We start from the raw sequence: 26,554 nt of genomic DNA, 5'->3' as shown, positions 1-26,554 counted from the left end.
AAAGGCGACTCTACGTCCTGGCAGCTTCTCAGACTTGTTCAATCGATGTCTTCTGTTCGTGAGAACGGCCATTACAGCATGCTATGTTTCTTTGATCTAAGCAAGGCCTTCGACACCGTATGGACACGCGGGCTCCTATACAAGCTGTCGCGCCATGGAATCCATGGTACTTGCTTCACGTGGCTCAGTACTTACCTGACGGGCAGACAGCAAAGGGTGCGTGTCGGCTCTGCTCTGTCTGCCAAAGGGCATGTACGGTCTGGAGTTCCTCAGGGATCAATCCTGGGGCCTCTCCTCTTCCTTATGTATGTAAACGATCTGGCAGAAATGGATCACACATCACTATATGCTGATGATACAGCACTACTTGTGACAGCACCCACTCTCCCCGAGGCTAGTGCCAAGTTACAGTCCAACATAGATGGCGTTATTCATTGGATGGAAAAATGGAAATTGCAACCCAACTCTTCGAAAACTGCTGTAATGTGTATCCCCCCCAGTTGTTCCTGTGACCTATCTTCATTAGTAACCAGTCCCTTCACCTTTCCAGGCACCACAACCCCGCTCTGCATCGTTGAAAAACACAAGCATCTTGGCGTCATTATTGACCAACACTTAACCTGGAAATCCCAGATCGAAAATTTAGACAGCCGTGTTAGCTCAGTAATGGGATTTCTCTCATCACACATCACCCACCTGCACACCGACTGTCGCCATGTTATCTACACATCTTACATTCTGCCTATTTTTGATTACTGCTGCATAATTTGGGCTGGCATTTCTAAAACACTGATTGCTCGACTCGAAGTTATGCATAGGCGTCTTTTGAAAATATTATTTCGGCTTCCTCGCCTGACTCCAAGCGCAGACTTATACCGCCTTGCTTCTGCTGTGCCGCTCTCGGTCCGCGTGCGTTTTTTGGCATGCCAGACAATTCATAAAATTAAGCTGGGCATTGCTCCTCTTCATGCTCTCTCCTGCCTAAGCTGGTTTGCTCAATCTCAAGACATGCGCACCAGAAACTCTCTCCGCTTCCCTATTGCGCGGTCTGCCTCTATGCAAACATCTCCTCTCTTCCTTGCTTACCGCCATTGGTCTCTCCTCCCACAACATCTAAAATCCTGCCAATGTTACAATACATTCACACAGCTACTGCAGAATGCAACATACTAGTTGATATCCAGCCCTGCCCTAGCTTCTTTTGCTTTTCAGTTTCCCTTTCATTCTTTTTCTTTCCCCCCTCTAGCTGTATTACCGCCATGGCTGGCTATCGCCCACATCACCATTTCATTGGCTAGTGCCACGTGATTGTGAATAAATAAATAAATAAAAATAAAACCTTTGTTTTTCCCTTGATCACGTTAGTTCCGTATTTCCACTGATGATCGGAGCTTGAAAATCGATTTTGGAAACACACAAAACCAAACCTTGAACAAAATGTCAGGTTGCGTGCTGATGTCTGCGGCATTCATACTTTTCATAGCTATTATTAAACATGTACATGTACATGACATAAGTATATAGTACGTTTTCATGGATAGTGTATTTTCATAGATTCTGGCATACACGTAAAGACCCGCATGGCCAATAGTATCCTCATGCTACATGTATGGTGTCCGATGATTGCATAAGCATGACACTCAGAGTACATGTACGTAGGCGTAGCGACAAACTAGCTGAGTACTGTTGTTGTTGTTGTTGTTGTTGTTGTTGTTGTTGTTGTTGTTGTTGTTGTTGTTGTTGTTGTTGTTGTTGTTGTTGTTGTTGTTGTTGTTGTTGTTGTTGTTGTTGTTGTTGTTGTTGTTGTTTTCTTTATTTGAATTCGCTGAAACCAAACGGACAGAACTGTCCAGTGAGAAGGAAGCGAATGATGAGCGTCATAATCCTATGCATCAAAACATGTCGGGGCAAAATGAGACAGACTAGAAGGAGGGTTTACACAAGACTAGTACTAGTACATGTACATGTAATAATAACACAGGTCGCATGTCTCCCAAATAATGGGTTCCACGCATCTGTCAACTGTTTCATCATGAAATAGATTGCTGCAGGAAGAATAGCATACGAAAAAAACCATATACAGGTTCTAGCACATGACAAGTACACACCATTTTTTACACCGACCTACACTTGTCAATGAAGTCCAGCCATAGCCTTTTGTACATGTACATGACTGTACATTCTTGGTCCCTGTTGTTCTGCCTTTGTGTAGTACGCTCTGCCCATTTTGAGGCGTTGAGCACTACATTTTGTATTTGCAGCAGCAAGGACCCCAGACACGTTGTGTACATGCACATGTACAATGTAGTACATGGCATGAGTAACATGACTGTATGTTTTCAGACACGAAACCCTGAGTAACGACAAAGAAGGATTTCGTAGCACCACTGCTGTATTTCTGGCTCTATTCAATGGACATAAAATGCTAAAGCACAATACACAGCCTGAGGATCTTACACCTGTCTACGGTTTCATAGACATTGTGCATGTACAATGTATGATGTACGCGCAAAATGCACACTACATGTGCTGGATACACAGTCACGGCGGGGAGGGGGGAGGAGGGGGGGGGGGGAGGGGGAGGGGGGGGGGGATAGCAGCAGCTTACCGCCGGGCAACAGATTACATGTATGTATGCTCTCGGAAAATATTCTTCTTTCTGCAAGGTCTCAGCTGCGGCATTCAAGCATTGTTTAGCATACCGACACGACACGGCGTACTTAGGACGCGCCAATTGTGCACCCTGCGTGCTTTGTCTAGCGAGACCAATTTGGCTACATATTCCACCCGAACAAACTATGACTATTCATGCTGTTGTTTGGCTTATGCTAGGGGAGGTGTTGAATACAATGCTGTTCGAATCCATGATGGCATGTCATGATAAGCACATACAAGATCGTTGATCACTTGCCAGGCAAAACCTTCTCCCAGTCCCAGCACAGAACAACTGTCCAATCAATCATCCGTGATTGGAGCCACTTCATGCCATGACGTCAGTACGTTGATAGACCCTCTTTAGGATCTTTTCTCGGCGTTCACCCTTCCAGAAGTGTCCCAATCTCCACTGTAGCGCAGTGTAGGCCCTCGAGTACCCTTCAGGTGTTACATGTTTTACTTCCGTTAGTTGCACCGCATCCATTGTGCGGCGACCATTGGCATTGTGCCCCGCAGCAGATCGTTGACAGGCTGCACATTGCCGCTGATAGGAATGAGTCAGGAAGTAATGGCTTCAGTTTCACCATCACCGTGCATCACTCCTGGTCGTTGCTGGGAGTAGCGCAGGACGCATTAAGGGCAGATACATCAGTGGCATAACTATGCGTCAGGTGGAAGCGCGCGTTCTCGAGTAAAAATATCTGGGTTGAGATTGAACACTTTCATGGGAGATGGTGATACAGCGTGCATGTACACGCACATGTATCGTCGATACAATCATTTCCAAGATGATTCAGTGGTGAAAATGCAGCTTGAGAATATTTTATGGAATGCATGGGTGAAAGTATTGGCAAAGCAGATGTGTGCTTTCATCCATTACACGCCTGTTTCGGAATCATAGTGCACGGAACCCGCCAAAAGAGCTGTATTCCTGGTAATACAAAAATGGGCATCAAAGGATAGTCCGTGAGTTCCAATATGTCATGGAGCAGGAAGTATGGCAAGTAAAAGTTAGTTGCAAGCAGTTCGTAACTACTTGCCACAAATCACAAAGAAAAAAACTAAAGCATCACTCCCGTTGCCAAAAAAAGGTTTTTTCAACAGTCATATCCTTCACTCACAGACAGGCATGAGAAATAATTTAGAATATAAACTTCTAAATTTCACAATTGGCGTGACAGACCGACTCATCCGCAGAGAGATAATATATAGATTGTTAGAGAGGGGGAGAGAGAGAGAAAGAGAGAGAGAGAGCACAAAGAACACGGAATTAGTACGACTGGGTCATAGACACCACTGGGCCTTCATATTTTCTCGTTCGACCAGTCCTTCCCATTCGGATTCAGCACTGCATCCAACAGCAGAGGCTCACGAAGACCACATGGAACGTTACAGCGATCCAGCTGGGCCTAGTGAGTACGGAAAAAAGAAGAAGAGAATGCCCTCTGTAGCGTTTTTTCTTTGCCGTATTTTATTGCCTCTTTGCTGTACTTTGTTGTTGTTGTTGTTTGGCTTTATTTAAAGTGGAGTTCCAAAACAGGCCTAAACCTAATGACAATGGTCCCACTGATAATAAGAGAAAAGAAAAATATATAATAATAAGCGGACAAACAGAACCAAGAAGAAGATACAGCTGTAGTTAGATAACTAATATGAGCACGGCAGCAGGGGAAAAAAGTCACAAGCACGGCAACCGGGAAGAAAGGAGTGAGTGAGTGAGAGAGAGAGAGAGAGAGAGAGAGAGAGAGAGAGAGAGAAAGAGAGAGAGAGAGAGAGAGCGAGAGAGCGAGAGCGAGAGAGAGAGAGAGAGAGAGAGAGAGAGAGAGAGAGAGAGAGAGAGAGGAGAGAGAGAGAGAGAGAGAGAGAGAGAGAGAGAGAGAGAGAGAGAGAGAGAGAGAGAGAGAGAGAGAGAGGGAGAGAGAGAGAGGTAGTGAAGCAGATGAGTTCAACCTAGTTGACGGTACTGCCTAACAGAAAGGCCAGGCTTAGCGATTTGAAAGTGGAGCGCTTTCTTTCGAGGCATGCTGAGTCTGGGAGCTGGTTCCACAGGATAGCTCCAGCATGGCTAATGCGCTTAGCTGAGGATGCAGTGGGGGAGACAGGAATGATGAGTAACTTGCTGCTCCCTCCTCGTGTTCGGAGAGAGGGACTACGGGTGAAAAAGCTTGCAAACAGAGTACTTGAAGATTTGTTCAGGCAGCGCCAAATGAATACAAGAATGTGCATGTGGGTGTATATGCTGAGGGTATGGGCATTCATGCGTTCAAGTAAGGGAGCCGTGTGAGTGCGAGGGGCTGCCCTGCACACCGAGCGAGCCGCACGTTTGAACAAACTATTTAGGCGCGTATCCTGATAAGACGATAAGAAAGGGGCATAGGCAGCAGATGCATAATCAAATTCTGATAGTATAAAGGACCTGAAAAACTGAACACGGCAAGAAAAAGGCAAACATGCTGCACTTCGATTTAGTAGCCCAATCTTAGCGGCAACGCGGCGTGCAACATGGCTTGTCATGGTGTTCCAGCCCATGTCTGAGTCGAAATGTAGGCCAAGATACTTGGCCGTTTTCACAACAGGCAGCGTCTGCCCATTACAAATGACATGCAGCTGAAGTGCTTGAGATGGGGATGGGGGAATAGGCAATATCTGTGTCTTTCTTTCATTAAGAATTAAACCACGGCCCTTCAGCCAGGTGGCCAGGTGCTGAACAGCAGCTGAAAGGTGTGCAGAAACAGCTTCCGCAGACTCCCTGCTACATCGTATAGAGATGTCATCAGCAAACTGGATTGCTCCCACATTAAACGGCGATAGTTCTTCTGCTATGCCGCGGGCATAGACAATAAATAGCAGTGGGCCCAGTACCGACTTCATTCATTGTTCCTGTTCCTCTGTTATTATGCGAGTACATCACCCTGTTCCTCTGTTATTATGCCAATACATCACCCTGTTCCTCTGTTATTATGCCAGTACATCACCCTGTTCCTCTGTTATTATGCCAGTACATCACCCTGTTCCTCTGTTATTATGCCAGTACATCACCCTGTTCCTCTGTTATTATGCCAGTACATCACCCTGTTCCTCTGTTATTATGCCAGTACATCACCGTGTTCCTCTGTTATTATGCCAGTACATCACCCTAGGAGAAGGCACAGCAGTCTACTTGTGAAACTTTTCAGAATATTTTGCTGAAGAATCTGAAGTACATGCTCTTTCTTAGTATTTTAGCCCTTCAGTATGCCCTTCAGTATGCCCTTCGGTATGCCCTTCAGTATGCCTTCAGTATGCCCTTCAGTATGCCTTCAGTATGCCCTTCAGTATGCCTTCAGTATGCCCTTCAGTATGCCCTTCAGTATGCCTTCAGTATGCCCTTCAGTATGCCTTCAGTATGCCCTTCAGTATGCCCTTCAGTATGCCGGTTGAGGATGTCCCATTTCCGTTGGAGTTAAGCACTTTGTATCAACCCAGAATATGTGTTCATTACAGCTTCCTTACTTGGTTCTGCGCCACACTTCACATTTCAGACATTGACCACTTGTTCACTCTTCAACTCCTTCCGCAAAACAATTACATACCTGCTCGCTGGAATTGCTTCGTGGCAAAGCTGCACTGTTGGCAACACCGCTACTGTCATTCACACAGCCAATGTCATATGGCGTCGACGGATGGCTGCCCAGCCGGGCAAGGTGCCGCTTCATCTCGTCCTCATCCTCTTCGAAATCAGCAGCGGTCAATCTACACAGGAGGAGAGCAATGGTGACCGAATAGGAGAGAGGGTGGTAATGAAGGCTGGTTAACACTGCACACTTACAGTCAGCAAGTTACAGGACAAAGCAGAATATTTGGAGTAAAGAAATGGTTTGGAAGAAGTACCCACTGTTTGCCTGTTCTAGATATATTTGATATTAACATGGTTGTTTTCAAAGAGTAAGTAGCTGCTTTCGGCCTGTTCATCACTAAAGTAATTCCACCTTCAACAAACGTGCTCTCTGGCCGACCTCACACACCAGCGACATGACTGCAAGTTGTAGATACTGAAAAGAGTTTTCCTCCATACTGTGCTGTTTCCACCACTATACATGAAGCTTGTCTCGTCAGTGAAGGTTGAGAATATTGAATGGTTAGAATTAATTCGAAAGCATGGTTTTATACATAGAGTGAAATGAAAAAGTGCGATCCCGCGGTTAGAGGAAACAGACGTGCTATGTGCTAGCACGCGGAGAAAAAGGTGCAAAAGGACACTGCTACGCGCCACAAGCGTAATAAAGACATCATTGATACTTGCGCAACAGATTTTAGCACTCTGAAATACAATCATGTAGTGTACATGCACTGAAAATAAGGGTGACAGGTCCAATATAGTGCTATGCAGTACACTTGTGGCGCGTAGCACTATCATTTTGCACATTTTTCTCTGCGTGTGAGCACATAGTACGTCTGCTACCTCTGAGCGCGGGATCACGCCTCTGCATTACATTCGATGTATAAAACGGTGTTTTCAAATTAGTCTTTCATTATTCTCAATCTTCACTAATGAGACCGATAGTGGTGGAAACAGCGCCCTAGGGAGGAAAACACTATTATTTTGTCAGTATCTACAACTTGGAGTCATGTTGCTGGCGTGTGAGGTCGGCCAGAGAGTGTGTTTGTTGGAGGTGGAATTACTTTATCAACATCATTCCCTCAACAGCCCACGGATATCAACAGAACTGATGAACAACAGCCACATTTCAAGTGTTGCATTTCTTTAAACTTTCTTTTAATTAAAAGATATTGACTGGTTAATTAAAAGGATATTCTTTTCTCATGGATCTTGAAACAAGGAATTCACAAACCAGGAATTCACTAGCTTTGCTTGTTGTAGGGGCATGCCACATGTCGACATGGTCCCAAGAAGCCTGTATCCACAATTTTATTGCACATGCTTACGCCAGCCAGGATGACATGCACAGCCTTTCAGTCTCGGATTCGCATCGGCCCATTTCTAGTTGAAATCCCCATCATTTTGTTCGACTTGTCATGCATTAAATACGAAATAGTGGTTGCGACTTCGCCGCTGATTTGTAAGAAAGGGTTCGCTCCCCACACCGGAGCTCGCGCTATTCCGCCGACTTGACTTGAATTGACTGACTCACAACTGCCATCCAGAGAACACGAGAAGTCCATCGAACCTTCGACTCGGCAAACCGGCAAGAAAGTATCACTCCCTGCTCAATACACAGTGTTTCGTGGAATTCACTGACTCACGCTGCTATCTGGTGGTCATGAGGTTTTTTGTCGCGCTGGAAACAGAGCGTCTCTGAAAGTTTGTATCCCTGGTGATGTTTGTGCCTGGAGAGCACTATATAAGTGGTGCTCTTCAGGCACAATCTTCCTTAACCTACTCAAGCTCAACTGATGAGGGGTGAATTCCCCGAAACACTATGTATTGAGCAGGGAGTGGTGCTTTCTTGCAGGTTTGCCAAGGCAAAGGTTCGATGAACTTCTCGTGTTCTCTGGATGGCAGTTGAGAGTCAGTCAAGTGTCAAGTCAAGTCGGCGGAATAGCGCGAACTCCGGTGTAGGGAGCGAAGCCTTTCCTTGTCATGTACTAGATAGTGAAATAGCCTTCAGCAAAGAGCAGGCAACATGGTTAGCTTATATCAAGAGCATGGCGCTTTTTAGGAGTGTCATCTCAATGTTCACTCCTCTCTAAGCTTCCCGAACTCTGATAGACACTCACTTCTTTCTCTGCGTCTGCCTGTAGGTCGCAAGCCAGCTGAGCAGGAAGCGAGTTATGGCGAGAAGCAAGGAGATCACGGTGATGGTCAGACAGATGGGTATGTACGTATCCTGCGGCCTGGCTGTGTAGTGCCCGGGGAATACTTCCTCGTGGACGGCCCACAGACGCAGGATGCACAGGGAGCAGAATCCGATCAGCAGCATCAGCTCAAACTTGTTGTCGACGTCCGAGAAAATCCACAGCTTCGTCTTGCGTTTGAAGGGCCTGCAGCGGGTGTAATTACAATCGCGTAAAACAAAATAGAAATCACCAGCTTTTGCAAGTGATGACAACGGTTCCAATGTCTCAGAAACGTTCAAGGCTAGGCGACACATGGGGGGGGGGGGTCAGTTACCTGGTGATGGCCATGTGCCGAAACGTTGTTTAACAATGGAATTGGTTCAGATTTGCATAGAGACTGGAATGGGTGTGTCCACCCAATCCTCTTTTCTATTATGAAGCTGCAGGAAGCCTCAAGGCTTCTTTCGACAAATAGACTTTTGGTATTTATCCACTGGGAGCCCACATGCACTGGAGTATGACCGAATAAGCTATGGCAGCGATTATAGTTAACAAAGTTGACATTGACTAACTCCACCACGTGCGCTCTCTACTCAAACTCATCCACAACTCCAGCAATACAACTCTGAGTTTTCGTTGTAGACATTGGCATGAATTATGCCTTCGTACAGCTGCTTCTATCATACAGGTCTCAAATGTGTCACCTCTCTCACAAACATAGCAATCAAAGTTTTGTAAAAGAACGTTTTCTGGATCACATCTTTGTTTGCTATGTTTGTGATAAAAGTTTGTCCACTTTACTATTATTTTTATTCCCGTAGCTATGCAAAAGACGTTACTTCAGTAACGTCTGGCGCTAGCCACGGTCCACACAGCTTTAATTCCGTGTTTGTTTGTTTGTGCCATGGGCATGCCTGGCGCTATCCCGTACCTGTCCCGTACCGTACCATCAAGGACAGCATCGCTATGCCTGGCGCTATCCCGTACCTGTCCCGTACCGTACCATCAAGGACAGCATCGACATACCTGGCGCTATCCCATACCTGTCCCGTTCCGTACCATCAAAGACAGCTGGCCACAATAATCAAAGACAGCTGGCCACAATATTCAAATAGGGTTTTCAAATGCAAAATCATAACGTGAAGCAACTTGGAATAATGAGTATGTATGCGAAGTGTATCGGAGAATGCATGCAGGGCGATAGTGCGGGTTCGAATCCCAGGTTATGTTTTGAAATAAAAAAGGGAGAAATGAAAAATTTAGAACTTCCCTATGCTTTTTTGCCTAGGTCATCAAGGTGGTAGACGGTGTCGTATTACCCTCGACTGCAAAGAGAAAGTTGACTCTCGCTAGGCAAAAAAGCATAGCGTAGGGCCCTGAGTTTCCAAGCTCTCTCGTTTACTGCTTTATTTCATTCTTGTCCATTCTTTGTTTCCATTCAGGCACTCGCTTTCATACATTCTCTCTTCCGCTCTATTTCTGGTCATGCACACGTACCCACCTAACAAGTCCGTGTATGGTCAGAAGCATGATGCTGGCCAGAGCAATGAAGCCGCGTCTTGACTGCCCGTCCACCACCGCACCCTGGAGGAGAGCGAGGAGCAGTCGTCGCACTAAGTTGTACGCGGCCCACCAGGGCACGTGATCTTCGTACGATGACAGAGCCGCGTCAACAAAACGTCGGAACACTGGCAGGCCACGTAAATATGGCACGGTGAGAATCACGGGTGGTGGCAGCACAAAACAAATCAGCACAATGATGGCCAGGACACCGAATGGTTTGTGCTGGTCATCAAAGTACGCCACGGCACCATCAACGAGGACCACCCTCTTCCCATTGGAAAGCTTCACCGACGTCAGAATCGTGACTGCAATATAGGCCATGTTTGATGAAGAGAGCACAACAATGAACCAAACAACATAGGCTAGAGCCTGACGGCGCTGTAGCTTCTGCAGGTGTACAATAAACAGGCGAAAGGTTATGCAGAACCACAGCAGGACGATGAAGAAGTAGAGAAACAGAGGCTGTGCGAGTAGCAACGCCTTGGCTGCGAGGCGAGTGATGGGCGGGGTCAGACAAATGTTGCCGAGACCGAGTGACAGGAAGGACAGGTAAGCATCACTGAGGTTGGTCTCGTCAGGAAACAGATAAAATGTTGCCTGCAGAAAACGCAACAAAATAATACGACAATCATTATGATTTAGCATTAGTCTTGTAGGCAAAGAAGACACTCATACTACATGTAGTTCTCTGGAATATTCCGCAATACAAGTGGTACCTGATGCAAACACATCAAGGGGAGAAGACTATACAGATGAACGAGAGCGCGGAACAGGGACAAAAAAAGAAAGCGAGGAAATTAAGAATTTTCAATCTCCGGACAACTACCTGTTTTGAGACCTTGTTTGGTCTCATCCGCGGAGCTAAGAGTGACTGGCTTAACCAATTGCAGTCTTGTGAATAACAAAGCAACTGGCCCAAAGCATCAAAATCAGAGTGCTCGAACTGCAAGAAACACAGCGAGTTTTGCACATGGGCAGGCAACCGTTTGACGCGAAACAGAAAGGGTGCTCAACCATGCTGAGACAAGGAAGCGCAATGCTCAATCTGAGGGAAAAGCTAGCTACATCGACCTTGTTGCGTCACGTGAGCAAAGCTCAGAGTCTGAGAGACTGGCCGAACCGATATAATTCGGAATTCAGTAACCTGTGGTGAAGATGCAGCTGGTGTTTTGTACATTCTTTGTCCAAACGACATGTTTCATTGGCACATGAAGTTGTGACCATACCTGCATGAAGAACAACCAGCTGTCCATGGTTGGATTCAAGCCTACGTTCAACAGGAGAAGTAGACAGAATATGACGAAGGTCACCAGGAACATTAAGAACACGTACAAGGCTACGTGCATGGTTGTCGCCCCATCACATGATGAACACGCCTGCATCACACACAGTCACAGAAGCTCTAAGGAAGTAGCGTATACGCGGTGAAAAGGTATAATTGTGATAAGCTATAGTTCCTGAATAGGCTTTTCCCAAATCGGCCGGCCGGAAAATTGGCCGAAAACAGTGGTTTTGAAGAAGTCGCCGATCTTTTCGCCGAATATGCTATTTTCACATGGAATTCGCCGAAAATCGATGTTCTGGTGCTTCAACAGCATGCAAATACAATTTCTGCAACCATTAGTTACACTGCGAAAAGTGACTGAGACTTTAGGCATTTCCGAAATCGGTCCGCAGGAAAGGCCGCCGAAATCAATGGCTGTCAAGAAATCGCCGATAATTGCCCCGAATTTACACATTTCGCACTGCATTCGGCAAAATTCGATGTTTTCATGCCTCTAGAGTGTGCATGTGAATGTACATGTGTACAGCGAGCGGTGACTTCAAGTACTGCTTTGAGCCGAAATCTGACTTTGGGGCTCGTACATATGTAAGGCTGAAATTGGACATTCTCTTAGCCGATCGAAAAGCCGAATTGGGCGAAATAATCTGGCCGATTTGGGAAATGCCTTTTCCTGAATGTTGCGATCAAACCAACAGATCATGGTAAACTAGAATTAAAAACCCAGTTCCTATTTTATTTAATATTATAAGTGCACATCCCTACATAGAAGAGAGGACAACAACGGCAACAACGACAATGACAATGGCAACAGCAACAGCAACAACAACAGTTTCGACAATGATGATGACAACCACCACCACCATGACGACGACGACGGCGGCGAAAGCAACGGCAATGGTGATGGCGATGGAAACAGCAACAACAAAAACAACAACAGCAATATAACCTTGTGCAAGATCTTCTGTACCGCTTTAATACCAACTTCCACAGCAGTGTGTGAATTGGTGCACTCTCCATGCGATAAAGTAATAGGCACAGCAGAAAGACCTGTTTTACCTTGCTTCTCCTCTATCTTTACAACACAGCCTGGAGATCTGTTTAACTTAAACTAGCTTTTCATCTCTCTTTCTTCTCTTTCTTCTCTTCCCATCTCTCACTCTCTCTCTCTCCCTCCCTCCCTCTCAATCTCCCTCTCAATCTCCCTCTCCCTCTCCCTCTCCCTCTCCTTCTCCCTCTCCTTCTCCCTCTCTCTCTCACTCTCTCTCTCTCTCCCTCTCTCTCTCTCTCTCTCTCTCTCTCTCTCTCTCTCTCTCTCTCTCTCTCTCTCTCTCTCTCTCTCTCTCTCTCTCTCTCTCTCTCTCTCTCTCTCTCTCTCTCTCTTGCTCTCTCTCTCTTGCTCTCTCCCTCTCTCTCTCTCTCTCTATCTCTCTCTCTCTCTCTCTCTCTCTCTCTTTTCATAAGTTCATGGCACTGTGCCTCACCACATCTGCCCTTTTTTATTTGATACACTGTATCTGTGCCGGTTTCGGCCAGCAAATCCAAATAAAATCATCATCAAAATCATCTCTTTGTTAGCTGTTCCAGTGGAGGCGAAAGTCATTGATGTGTTCTAGTGTTTTGTCCAGAATCATTGCCCAAGACAGCAGAAATGATATATGTGGCAGGCATTGGTAGGCTTCATACTGGTACACTAGATCATCAAACACTAACCTCGGATGCAACTATGTTGTATGTGTCAACGGAGCAAGCGCCGCACAGTACCCCATTTCGGTCCATACCACTCTTGCATGGATCCTGGTCTTCCTCCATGGTCCATTTCCTAGAGCTGTTACACAGTCCATTATCACAGGTTGCCGTGCCAAACGGAGTCCCTTGGTCCGAATACCCAAACGGGTCACCATGCTTTTCCACCTCAAATTCTTCCAGAGTGTAGTTCTTGAATGTTGCTCGTCGCTCCAGGAAAGGGATGGTGTGGTGGTTTGCAGGCCCTGCCCAATACCCACTCTTCACGTTGATGCTCTTTCCTTCCTTACAGGATTGCACACCCGGGTCCACGGGCTTTGCATCGGCAGGACATTGGCACATCAACGGGGATAGTATCTGTTCAACCTCAGCCCCGGACTGCCGCGTGTAGCGATAACGTGAAATGATGCCTTTGCTTCTCGCCCTTGTGGAATTTGTAACGTAGGTTATCACATCCTATTGAAACAAGCCAGACACAGCAGCAAAGTCAGGTAAAAGAACAAACGCTTGGTAATATTTCGCTATTGATTGTAGCACGCATGCATCCATTGTCTTTGGTATTTGCTGGATTGAGCGCTAGCTGAAAGGGGATTTCTCCTCCATGCTCAACCTAGAAAGAGTATCATTTTGAACTGTCAACTGTCAATGCTTACAAGTCATCTCAACCTCATCGATGCGCTCTATGCCTCTGGAGCTCAGCATATGCCTAGCTCTCTGGACTCAGTTACCTCTTCCAAACTCGGAGCCCGAAAGCCCAAGTGGCATCTTCTGATCTTGAATGGAATCTTCAGCGCCAGCATTCCCTTCTCTGGCATACGCATTACAATTGCTCCGATCTTGGTCACCAAGATGTATCCAGTGGAATTGGTCAGTCCAAGAAGGCTCAGACTGCGTATGGCATGCGCGGAAGAAAATCTCACTTCCTCACCACGGCCGTACTGGATACCATTGTAGCCTAGCAGTACATCGTCTTTGTCCGCTACAACCTGCAGCAAGGAGAAGCACGCCGGGACAAGAAACTAGCATATGCCAGACGGATATAGGCTGGGTGTATAGAATAATGCATCCCATACATAATGCATTGGCAATCCATTTTTATTTGGCTGAATTCAGTCTACTTCACAGGAATTTCTATCAACCTGTTGAGTCACGTGCCTGTACACACTCGCATTGCTATATGCACTGAAAATTGAGGCGGGTCATATCATGCTTCCAAATTTGATCTTCTATGGCACGTTAGCAATGCATCACGCGCCAGAATGGTGTCTGGCAAAATGGCTCCTGCAGTGTATACCTATTAGTTCAAGCCAATTGGGTAGTATGATTCATCTTGAAATCAAAGGTAATACGCCCTATTCAAGACTGTTCATTTCTACAATTGGCACTATGTTTCGGTATTAATTTTTAATAATCATAAATTAGTGGTAAACGAATATACCGAATATTCGAATATTCGTTCGGTTTTGGCACATTCGAACGAATATTTCTCATGGCGAATATTCGTTAGCCCGGTATGCAGAGTTTACCGGGCGACTTCAAACCTTCGTAACTTCGCAAATACTTGACCGAATTGCTTCATCGAAAGGTCTATCGGCATTAGCAAACTCTCAGCTCTCGTCTAGAAGCAACCGCAATCTGAGGTCCAGGAGTGGAGTTACGGCGCTCGAACGAAAAATCACGTCGTTTCAAGGTGGGTTTTTTGAGCCTGTGAAATGCACTGCAGTTGCATGGGGATTTTGTGAAAATTGACATAGAAATGATGGAGAAATATGTTCCTCCGTTTGTCATGCCTAGTATCATTGACAATTTCCAATAAAATGGGTGAGAGGAGGGCATGTCAGGTCATCCGTGTTAACGAAAGAATATTCATTTGTTCGTTCGTTAGTCCATAGAATATTTGGCTACTGGGTTTTGATATTCGTTTCACCACTTTACAGCGTGAGTGTTGCGGCTACAAAGAGCTTTAAACCATTGGAGAATCCTTTGTACTAGTCTATTGGATAGCAAAACTAAATGGCCAGCTGGTCAGCATGAGGACTTTAACAAAACGGACCACAGTATTCGTAGGTTCTTCTTTTGACCATAAGAAAGCAGACAACACTAGTGAACGGACAGACCAAATGAAGTTGGCATCAATAAGTTAATACACAGCACGGGCAGACACAAGCATGCACAAACACTATATTGTACGAGGGCATGGTAACACCATTATGTGACGCAAGTCTGCTCTCAAAAGCCTGGTTCAAGAGCAACTATTGCACCTCTTTTCTCATAGGCAAAGCTGACCTAGACCAATAGGACTTTTAAAACTGACGATGTTAGAAGTCAACAAATAACAACTTCTGGGACAAACTGGGTCCTCTCTGACCAGAGCGAAGTTTAGTACCAGTACTTCAGAACTATATGGCGGACAGGCCCCTCGTATGGCATGAACATGTGATTTGCGTGTACCAGAAATAGGCATTTCCCAAATCGGCCCGATTTTTTCGCCTAATCGGCTTTTCGATCAGCTAAAAAAAAGTAAATTATCGTATCCGTCCCCGAAGGGAACTCACGACGGCCGCTAACACCCGATAAACCCTAGCGGCAGATGCAGCGCCTAACGGTGGGGGTGAGTGGGTAAGTCTCACAACCATTGGCACAAGTGCCGAAAACGACCCCATTAGCTGCATCCATGTACCCCTTGTGCCTGGCCACAAGTTCCCAATTGACTGTGGGCTAAGAGAATGTCCAAATTCGGCCGTATTATGAGGCCCAAAGTCGTATTTCGGCTCAAAGCGGTACTGGAAGTCACCTCTCACAGTATAGATGCACGTTTGCATGCACGTTGTAGAGGCGCTATAACATCCATTTTCGGCGAATTCAACGCAAAATTTGTAAATTCGGTGCAATTATCGGCGATTTCTTGACAGCAATTGATTTCGGCGTCTTTTCATGCAGACTGTTTTCGGAAATGTCAAAAGTCGCAGTCACCTTTCGCAAATAATGGCTACAGAAATTGTATTTGCATGCTGTTGAGGCACTAAAACATCGATTTACGGCGAAATCAGTGTGAAAATTGCGCATTCAGCGAAAAGATCGGTGATTTCTTCAAAACCACTATTTTCGGCCAATTTTTCGGCCGGCCGATTTGGGAAATGCCTAACCACAAACGGCTCCCCGATCGGAGAGGGCCCAATCCAGTCGTTATCGTCGGATGTGTCCCTACGCTGCGAAGTAAACTACCTTTTAAAGTGTACAAATCCGTAGAAAACACGATCCAAATAAATCCAATACTAATCACTGTCATGACTACAGCCTGACTGATACGGACATGCACGTGTATGACTTTAAAGCCCAATATATCGATGCTGGCAGAAGGGTGAGTGTTTCGGTAATCATATTTAAAAGTTGGATAATTGTTCTTCATGTGAACAGTTTTAAAGCATGCATCAGCTTTGCGCTGTCACCATGGAAACTGACAAACCCATGACAAAAGCAAACAAAACCTGCCTTGATTGAAATGACTTTTGTTCGGATATTCATGACCTCGTCGAGAACTTGCACAGATAGGGAGAATTCCTCTCCAGATGCTGGATGTAGGGTAATAGCGCTCAGCGATTCATCCGATTTGAATGGGAAAGTTATGTTCTGCAGCCGACACGAGGGTGAGCAAACCACATAAACTATGATAGTAATAATAATATTCGCGGGATCCGCGTTAGCATCATTTGAATGTTCAGAAACACACAAACTATAGCCTGCGCTTCCGCAGGCCACCACTATGCCTTTTCACCTTAGTGGCGAAAGCACATAAACTACTCCATATAAATTAACAGAATTAACTGGGCTACCCTGAGGAGTTTTTTCACCAACCTCCACGCCAAAAATCAACCAAACCAACCCCCCCCCCCCAAAAAAAAACTGTGCAGGGCCGAATACTGCTGCTTACCCTGTTTTCAATACCCCGAGGAGCCCTAATATTCATGGTGACACAGCTTGCTCGCAGAGTAGTAAATTTCGAACGGCGCATGGGTTGGTCCCACATTGTCGTTATGACCTAACGTAACAGTTATTTGAGCTACAATACAATTTTACTCTCACCGTGTGATGAAAGTACATGTAACATGGCTAGGAACTCACTACCAATGCATTCACTCTGCAAAGCCATCCGAGTGACTTCGACGAAGCTTTGACAAAACAAAAGATTTATGAAGCTTCACTCCCCGACTCCAATACCGCAGAATCCCGCGGATGAGCCCACCCGCGTATAAGCCCAATGCTCGGGCATACGCCCAGGGAAAGTTCGAACATCACAAGGCTTCGTCGTACAAGCCCATGGGCCTCATTCGTACCAAGAGTCCAAAAATTATGGACTCTTGGTCGTACTATGTGCATGTACATAGTACATGTAGGGTTTTTTGCACATTTCAACACAATCATCGTTTGTTTTTGTTTGCACAGTGACAGTGGCTTTCAGCAATGTACTTCTCACTTCCTTGGTACTTTTCATTAGCACAATGTTGGTGTCAGCGTATAAGCCCAATTTCTTGTATAAGCCCACCGAAATGTCCTTGTGAAACAGATAAGCCCACGGGCTTATCCGCGGGATTCTACGGTAGTGGTTTCTTTGCTGCGATTCAAATCAATTTTAGTGGAATGCAAGTACATGTGTATGTGGCTGCATTGGAGTTTGAAGACAATAAGAAAACAAAAGAAAAGAAAAGATATATGCAAAACCTGGTATACGCCGTTGACTCAAAATTCGAATGAAAATGCAATCTTGAAATGAAGAGCTGATGCAAAACCCGGCCGCTAAATCCATTTCATCACTTTTCGGATAATGGCCAAAAAGTGGCGCAGAGGCAAAAACGGATTCATTTCATGTGCAGTTTGTATCTACTTCGAAGTAAATCCATATTTGGGTTCTAGTTTTGAAATGAATATGCGGCGCGGAGACAATACCTTTATTATGGCAATCAGCAGAATCAGCGAAGCGGACATTGGACGTAGTAATCAACAAAAATGAAATATGATAACCGTAATCAATAAGACAAGCTGAATCGACATTTGTTTATTCATGCAATGTAAAAATGTAATGGTGGAGACAATATGCAATAAAACGATTAAAATATGAAGAAATAGTGTTGTACGAAAACTTGTTTGAATCCGTATTTTTCTCTATACTATAATTATCTTCATGTTTTCATGGTTTTATTGCACATTGTCTCCACCATTTTACATTGCATGAATAAAGTATCCACAAATGTCGATTCAGCTTGTTAGTCTGTGGGCCAAATGTCAAAAATGTGAATTTTCGTTCCGAGGAAGAGGGCACCGCAATTTTTTGGTCCAGTCGATAGATGGGCTGGCATACATTGAAAACCCACTTGTTGTCATTCCTGATTTTGTCCAAGGGTTGTACTGGGAGTAAAACTAAATTCAGCGCTGGTTGCTATGGTAAACGGAACCTAAAATGGACTTCCTGGCTAATTGTAATTGTTTTTTGGCAATATAACTTTTCTACAGGGTCATATACACAGAATGTTTCCTTCCTGGATCTCACTGGAAGGCTAAACACATGATGGAACTTGAAAAACTCGAAACTGAGCAAACTGCACCATACATGTACATTTACATGCACATGCATTACATGTACGAGTGCAATACAGTCTGTCAATAGCATGAGACGCATGCTATTTCATCAGAACTTGACTGGCTGCAGCATGAAGCAGCCATCTGATCACTTTGTCCGATCTAATAATATCTCAGACGGATCCATGCAACGTACAGAATATTCAGAATATGCCGGCGCATTGTGCATTTTTATAGTGGTTGCAGATTGTCCACAGAAAGAAACAAGCACTAAACGTCTGTACAAGTCGCTGCAAACCAGATAGAAAAACCATAAAGAATGATCCACAACACAACATTACAGTCTGGACATACATGTAGTGCTAATAAAGTACATACACTGGCAGACCAGAGTTGAAAGACCGTGTGATCCAAGAAGACCATGCCGACCGTTGTGGCTGTTAATTAATGCGACAGACTTTCATCATCATAACACTGGCTTATGACATCTCCTTCATAACACCAATGTGTGGCATCATCCAGATGAAATGAAGCAGTTTAGAGTGATGGTGAACATTGTGTGCGGATGCAGGTGCGTAGCTCGCATAGGTCATGGGGGCACGTGCACTCCCCCCTAAAAAGTTCCACCTTGGTTCAGTATGCACACTGTGGTCATGAAAGACATGGACCAGCCATCCTACACAAACATTGAATGCGGCCATGCACCCCCTAAAATGGGGACCAGCTATGCCCGTGAATCCGGTCCTCTTAATTGGTTGCAGGGAAAGCAGGTGGAACGGATCACGAGAGTAGGATAAAAACTGGGAAGACATTGGCAGGTACATTGTACAACAGTTGAGCGCTTTCGCCTTGATGGAATGAAGGCTGACACAGCTGCAGGAGACACTGCTGAGTTGTGAATATGTGCGCGTTGAGATGGCTGCACAAGTATGCCATTTGCACAGAGGGTTGTGACTTCTCCCAACAATGTTTCTTCGCACAGATCATTGTTATTCCACAAAATGTAGTAGGTACCACCGGTCGTGACTCCAGTGGGAAGAGACACTGCAGTTGTTTGCTGATTATTTGCTTGGCATCCAGCCAACGCAGTTTGGAGCTCTAAACCTGTATGTATGCAGCACCGTGGCCAAGATACTGGTATACAATTTTGAACTTTGAAACATATGCAAAGCAACACTTGCGGCAAGAGTAATGTGCTTCGGGGGCTGTACTGCAGTACAGCCGCACCGATGATAACTTAATCTTCCCCAAGTGAGCAGATCTGGAGGTGCAACTTTGAACTAGTGTGACATTGTCATCTGGCTCTGTAGCCTGAGTTGCATCGCCGATTGTAAGTACTTAATCCTCCTCTATATCCTCCTCCCCTTGTCGTGATGGCTGGCGAGTTGATGAAAAGGTGAAGAAAGTGCATACAAATGAGTTACAATGCATCGTTGCATAGACGCACTCAGATTCAATAGTCGTATCGGCCTAACGAAGATGATTTCATCCTCCGAGTAGTCAAGCCCATACTGAGGCATTTTGCAGTACACAGTTCCAGCGTTGAAGCACTCGTACAGATTGCGATAATAGTTATACTGCGTATGATGAGACGAGAGATTGGCCAATGGCAACTTGGATATTTCGTCTTTTCTCATATTTGCTGCTTGTAAGAACTTGGCAGAAGCATGTATTCATATTCGGTTGTTGATCGGACTGCGTTCTTCCAGTATGATTGCTGCCATTTCACCTTTCCCCAAATGTGCAGCTCTTCGTGCTAACGTTACGACGGGAGCAGTTAGAGATGTAGCGTGCGCGGGGGCGACGCGAAAGCCCAGTTCATTTCCAGGCCAAACATCACCTCCACAAGGCTCCCTGCGCTCAGCTTCTAAAATTATCTACAGCAACAGCTTCATTTGTTCCCATTTCACGCACTTTTCCACATCAGTATCTGGGTGAAGGGCTCCCCCTCCTCATCACGACGCTTTATTGCTACTTGACCAGACTTCCAAAGATTCACTTCAAATTAAATATTACCTCAAGAGGTTCAGGCAGTAGCCCAGTGCACACCAATGTCAGAGCTACACAGCATCCTTTGGAATAATAGAGAAAGGGAAAGCAAGAAACAATCCAGAAATGGAAGGACGTGCGAGATGCCTCAGAGTCAACATTGCAACAAACTGGGTGACCTGTCAGTGTCGGTGTCACGCGATCAGTTCTCAAACCTGGATCGGACGGCTGAGATATGTGCAAGCTACACTCCATGCCGCATGCGTGCACTGCACGGCACATCGGTCTATGCAGCAGTGCATGCACTTACGCTTACCTACATACATGTACGTCTACATCATGTACATACATGAATGCATACAAAACAATGGTCGCCGAGAGAGAAATTCTCAACATGGAAAAGCCGCTCGTTGGATACCTTTCAGAAAGTTGTCAGAGTGACAACAACCGGAATCCTGGTCAGTAAGGTATCTAGAGTAGACGTAGGCCAATAAAATTGCGGTGCCCAAAAGTCGGAACGAGATTTTTCTAGGAGGCCTTTTTCAGGTTTGGCCCACGGACTATGTCTTATTGATTGCGGTTATCAAATTATTGTCTCCTCGCCGTTTGTTTAAATAAAATATGGATAATAAAATTTCCTAACAAGTTTTCTAGAGACATTCATCAGGGAAGTAAGTCTCAATAATGAAATCTAGCTATAAACAACAATATATAAGTGGAATAGGCGACGAGGAGACAATAACTTTATTAAGGCGATAAATAGTATAAGCGAAGCGGACATTACGAAATGATCAATGAGAATACATGTATGCTAAAATTGATGAGACTATTCACCCAGCATTCACACACGTATTCATTCGCATACACCTACACCTCACAGTTCCTCACTCTATCACATTCACCTGCTTCCACGCTTTCATTTCACTCACCTGTTGTAGTAGCTCACACCGTTGGAACACTCTCACATCTTTTCTTCTTTCTTTCGTCTTCTCTCCCACTTTAGTTTTTTTTCACCTCACCTTGTATACTTCCCACTATCCTATAGACGTATAAGTAGTTTGTTTCTCCGCATAGCTTCTATTGTGAGACGATTTTTCCCTGATGATAGTCTCAAGAAAATCGATTAGGAACATCAATTTTAGCATACATGTTTTCTCATTGATTATTTCGGACCTGCTGGGCCAGTTTCTTGGTGATCAGAATCACCGGCATCGCTCTCTGACTCGGAGCTGCTGTCCACGTCCACATTCCAAGTCGAAAAACTCAAATTTTGGCAATTTCTCAGAACTGCTGCTTCCAGTGGCGATCGCCTCTTCTTCATGATCCGCGACGGCCTGCTCTACCTGCGCACTTGCACTACCTTCACGACCAAATTGATTGCCGTGAAATACTCTCTTGGATGTTCTAGAACGTCGCTTTGCATTGCTCATCGTCTCCAGCAGCTCCTAAGAGCAACTTTGACAAGGTAAATCACAAATAATTTTAATTTCACAAAAACACATATTTTTTGCCCAAGCTCAGCTGGTCGCGTACGTACGCGAACGTGTAGGCGGCTACACCTCGTGACCATGCCATCACCAGACACCAGTACATGCTGGAAGCATGGTATTATCAGAATTTGCCAAAAAATAGGGCTTAGAATCACAGGAAACAGCGAAATTGGTGGATTTCCGATTGCGAAAAGTCACTGATGCATACTCCAAATTTTCAAATTTTCAAATTTAATTGCAATCTTCTAGCGCGCATATCTCCTGTTTCGTTGATCCTAATCCAAAAAAATTTACACGCGTATTCTACGGATCAACACCTTTCGTTTGAGCTATCGTTCGACCTGATCGGACAACTTTCAATTTTTCCGAGTTTTTCATGTGTACGCTACCTTTTAAAACAGAGACCGTGCAGCATGCCTCTGTATGATGGTCCTACCGGTAGGACCGAGGTCTCGTTAATATCTGTGGTGCCTCCTTTGCACCATGGCTGGTAACTCGGCCTATTTAGCTCGTAGCTGTACAGATGAGGCCTTTATGGCCGAAACAGCTTGCTGTCTACAGCATTGGGTATTGCACTCCTCGGCTTTCGTCTTGTTGAGCACCCTCGGTAGGCTGCTCTAGTGCTGCTGCATCAAGCATTGCCAGCTACTTTTCGAAGTTTGAGCACTCTGGTGCTAGAGCCACGAGCTATCGTACTGTCGGTGGTGCCTCCTTTGCACCATGGCTGGTAGATCGGCCTATTTAGCTCGTAGCTGTACTGATGAGGCCTTTATGGCCGAAACAGATTGCTGTCTACAGCATTGGGCATCAACAGCGACATTACAGTACATAGCCGACACAGCGGGGACGTTCAGGTTGGCTGTAACTCTGAGTTTCATGCCGCTAGGCATTCATCAGACAACTGATACTCAGATCTACGCAGCAGTGTGCTGATAAACACATAGGGCCACAGGCATAAACAAATTGAGCGCTAAATCTGATGTAAGGTATGGGGAGAAAGATGGCACGGGTCAGGGCGCTAGGACAGTAGAAGAGGCAACAGGCAAGTGGAAGTGCCAGGAGGGTGGCGGGCAACGGGCAGGTGTGAGCATGAAAGTGCGGACAGAGGCGATGCCGGGGAGGCAGTGTACAGCAGATGGGTGGGGGTGCCAGGAGGATGGCGGACAATGGGCCAGTGAGATCGCTAGGGGGTCTTTGGGCGACGGGGAGGCATGAGCAGAGTGGCATAGGCAACAATAGGGGATTGTGTTATTAATTGTTCATTTGATAGGTGTGAAATTTGCGAGGCAGAACTTGTTCTGATGCCTGCATTTCGAGATCATCTCAGACCACTTGTTGAGCAGGAGTTTCTTCAGTGTCGTACTGACCAAGTACTGTGCTGCACTTTGCATGAGCACCCCAATATCAATTAATAACACAATCCTCTGTTGTTGGCTATGCCACTCTGCTCATGCCTGCCCGTCACCCAAAGACCCCCTAGCGATCTCCCTGGCCCATTGCCCGCCATCCTCCTGGCACCTCCACCCATCTGCTGTACACACTGCCTCCCCATCGCCTCTGTCCGCGCTTTTATGGTCACACCTGCCTGTTGCCCGCCTCCCTCCTGGCACTTCCACTATGTGTATATACCGTATTATCTCCATTATAAGCCCTGGGTTTATATATTTTTCAACCAATCCTGACCCTGGTCTTACATTGGAGACTGGGCTTCTACTAGAGTCTAGAGACTGGGCTTATAATTTTTCAACAATCCGGTACAAGTATTTTCTTACACTTTGAAGTACCAGTAGCACAAAATTTCCCACCAGGTACCGTGAATGCAGTTTTGCGGACAGTTTTGTACACTGAGTCTGTACATTTTTATCTCAGGGATCACAGACTTGCGCCATAACATGTGTGTATGTGATCATGTGACTGTGGACGTCAAACACGCATGGACATGATCCATACAGTTCTCCATTATAAGCCATACGCTTATATTGGAGACTGCGCCTGTATATCTTCGAAACCCTCTTGGAGTGTGCTTATGATAGAGACTGGGCATCTAACAGTTACAAGAGGCTGCGCTTGTAATGGACATAATATAGTAAGCATGCTGCTGGGTAGATCCGAGTATCAGTTGTCTGACGATTGCCTAGCGGCATGAAACTCAGAGTTACAGCCAACCTGAACGTCCTCCGCTGAGTCTGCCATGTACTAAGCTCTGTCTCTGGCATTGAGCACTCTCTGCAGCTCGGGGATCAACGGATTAGTATATTACAATATGTACATGTAAGTTGCTTCAGCCGCCCCATCTTGTCCATTGTATAGTATAGGGTTCTGCTCCAGTAGAGTCTTGAGTCTGAGTCTTATAGTCAAGTATCTAGAATATCGGTCCTGACTAATGATGATAAACTCACCGTGAAGAAGCAAGATGCCAGTGCATGTTCCTCGAGCAATCCGTCATCCTCTCGTGCTCTGGCCTTCAGGTGTTGCTCCATGTAACTCATCCAACCATGTCGTGTACCACCCCATGGCACTAGCACAAACTTGAGTCCAGGTAAGACAGGTGCGAACGATGACTTGTACCGCAAATGCATGAGGACCTGACGAAAAAGCGCGCAGTCCGTCCACGGCAGGTCTTGATCCTCTAGTCTGTTCACATGTCAGGAAATGAGGAGGGAAGCAATTCTCAATGCACCGCCGATAAACGACATTTCTCCGCTGCCACTGCATGCTAGCCACACAAATCCCAGGCTGCTTCAGCCATAATACAAATAGATTGCAGCAGAAAAGGGCAAGTGTATGTTCCATTTTGCAAGATAGAGGCGAGTTCAGCTTCACTACAGTACTGTGGAGCACCAGAAAACGCTCAGACTAGAATTTTACCAAGCACAGCATACCAATGTATACACGATGACTGAACTGTGCATAGACTGTAATACATGAAAATAAGAACGGTCTAGGCTAGGAGGCTGACCCCCCCCCCCCTCCCCCCCCCCCCCCCCCCGCAGTTCTTCGCCAACCGACAGTAGCACTGTACACACTACAATGATTATGTCATGATTGTATGTACGGTATTTGAGCATAGCAAACATATGATTAAAGAGATGACCATACAGATGATCATACAGAGGAATACTACCAATGTAGATGACTTCGTACAGCTGAGTGCGCTTTTGTTTTGTTTTCTTTTTGATTCATTTTAGTTCGTTGCCTCAACAGTACAATGTACAACTTCAAAGAGGGTCGAACAGAAAACAGAATAGCTTAGGGTGATCAGAAAGCTTTGACTGTACTGACCACCCACAAATACATGGCATGTCATGTGCCTGCCGCCCTTTTAACCAGCAATTAAAACAGAAAAAATGAACAAGCATCCACCTGTTGTCATGGTGATAGAATGTAACAGCTGTATAAAGGAGATCACCAATTGCAAAAAAACTGTTGATAACAGACAGATAGTCAAATATTCCTTTTTAAAAGAATATTTAAATAACCGACGAGGAGACAACAGTCGTAAAATAGCAATGAAAAATATCAATTGTGCACTCATAATCATGTATAAACAATTAAAATGAAACAATTCCAGAACGTTTTCGTGTGACCATCATCAGTGGAACATCGTCACATAGTAAGAATCACTAAAACAACCAGTTATATAGCTAGAGTAACATGAAAAGAAGCGTGAGAATGCAGCACAGCTAGCGGTTATGCATAACGCGTGTAGTGTGAACCTTTGCAGTGTATCTGAGAATGGTAGCAGTAGATGAATGTGGCAGCTGTGAGTGCGTGTGAACAAAAACTGGTGAGTGCGTATTATTTAAAAAGTGTGAGTGCTACAACATTTTCTTTTTGCTTGCATAGAACAGGGTCACGTGTGCGAATATATACAGCTTCCAACACCTGCAACTGCTTAAAGAAACGCGCGCGACAAATAACACTAAACCAGGAATCGTCAAACAACTTATTGTACGTTCGATTTGTGGACGACTCATTTACCTATTTCGAAACAAGACGTGACAGTGAAGCCTTTCTAGATGAGTTGAATGATGTCCACCCTGCATTACGCTTCACATGTGAACACGAGGATTGCAACAAATTGTCGTTTTTAGATGTACTCGTGGAAAAGACATGTGAGGGTGGTGTGACATCGGTGTATCGTAAGCCTACATTCACTGGTCAGTATATTATGTACGATTCATATTGCTCTTCGCAATACAAGACCAATCTAGTCCGAAACTTAGCTGACAGGGCAAGACGCATTTGCTCCGAGAGTAAACTGCAAGCAGAACTTGATTTCCTTCGCTCTGTCTTTCTTAAGAACGGATATCCAGGATCACTATTAGCGAAACTACTCACGAACAATGCGCCCCGTAAGGAACTGACAATCGGCCCGGCTCCTTGTCGTGTCTTCCTGTGCCTGCCTTGGAAAGGCGCGGAGTCGACAAAGGTCAGTCGTATTGTCAAGTCTATTGTCCAGAAGACGTACTATGCA

At 45.4% G+C, this 26,554-nt stretch overlaps 1 protein-coding gene across 1 annotated transcript in view; it reads right to left on the bottom strand.

The window, feature by feature from the left end:
* Positions 1-3,607: 3,607 nt before the first annotated feature.
* LOC135808417 (uncharacterized) overlaps positions 3,608-26,554 on the bottom strand; it is a 36,678-nt gene continuing 13,731 nt past the window's right edge. Inside the window, exons 6-14 of the mRNA XM_065321604.1 lie at positions 24,477-24,711; positions 16,517-16,654; positions 13,753-14,010; positions 12,992-13,480; positions 11,223-11,372; positions 9,935-10,593; positions 8,374-8,637; positions 6,228-6,387; positions 3,608-4,064 (exon numbers count right to left, since the gene is read on the bottom strand). Of these exons, the coding sequence (XP_065177676.1) occupies positions 3,960-4,064; positions 6,228-6,387; positions 8,374-8,637; positions 9,935-10,593; positions 11,223-11,372; positions 12,992-13,480; positions 13,753-14,010; positions 16,517-16,654; positions 24,477-24,711 (2,458 nt within the window). The 3' untranslated portion in view covers positions 3,608-3,959. The remainder of the gene's footprint in view (positions 4,065-6,227; positions 6,388-8,373; positions 8,638-9,934; positions 10,594-11,222; positions 11,373-12,991; positions 13,481-13,752; positions 14,011-16,516; positions 16,655-24,476; positions 24,712-26,554) is intronic.

Source organism: Sycon ciliatum, chromosome 2 (assembly GCF_964019385.1).
Source record: "Sycon ciliatum chromosome 2, ocSycCili1.1, whole genome shotgun sequence".
In the NCBI taxonomy this organism is placed as follows: Eukaryota; Metazoa; Porifera; class Calcarea; order Leucosolenida; family Sycettidae; genus Sycon; species Sycon ciliatum.
Note: the sequence above shows the minus strand (reverse complement) of the source record. Positions and strands in the feature narration are given on the sequence as shown.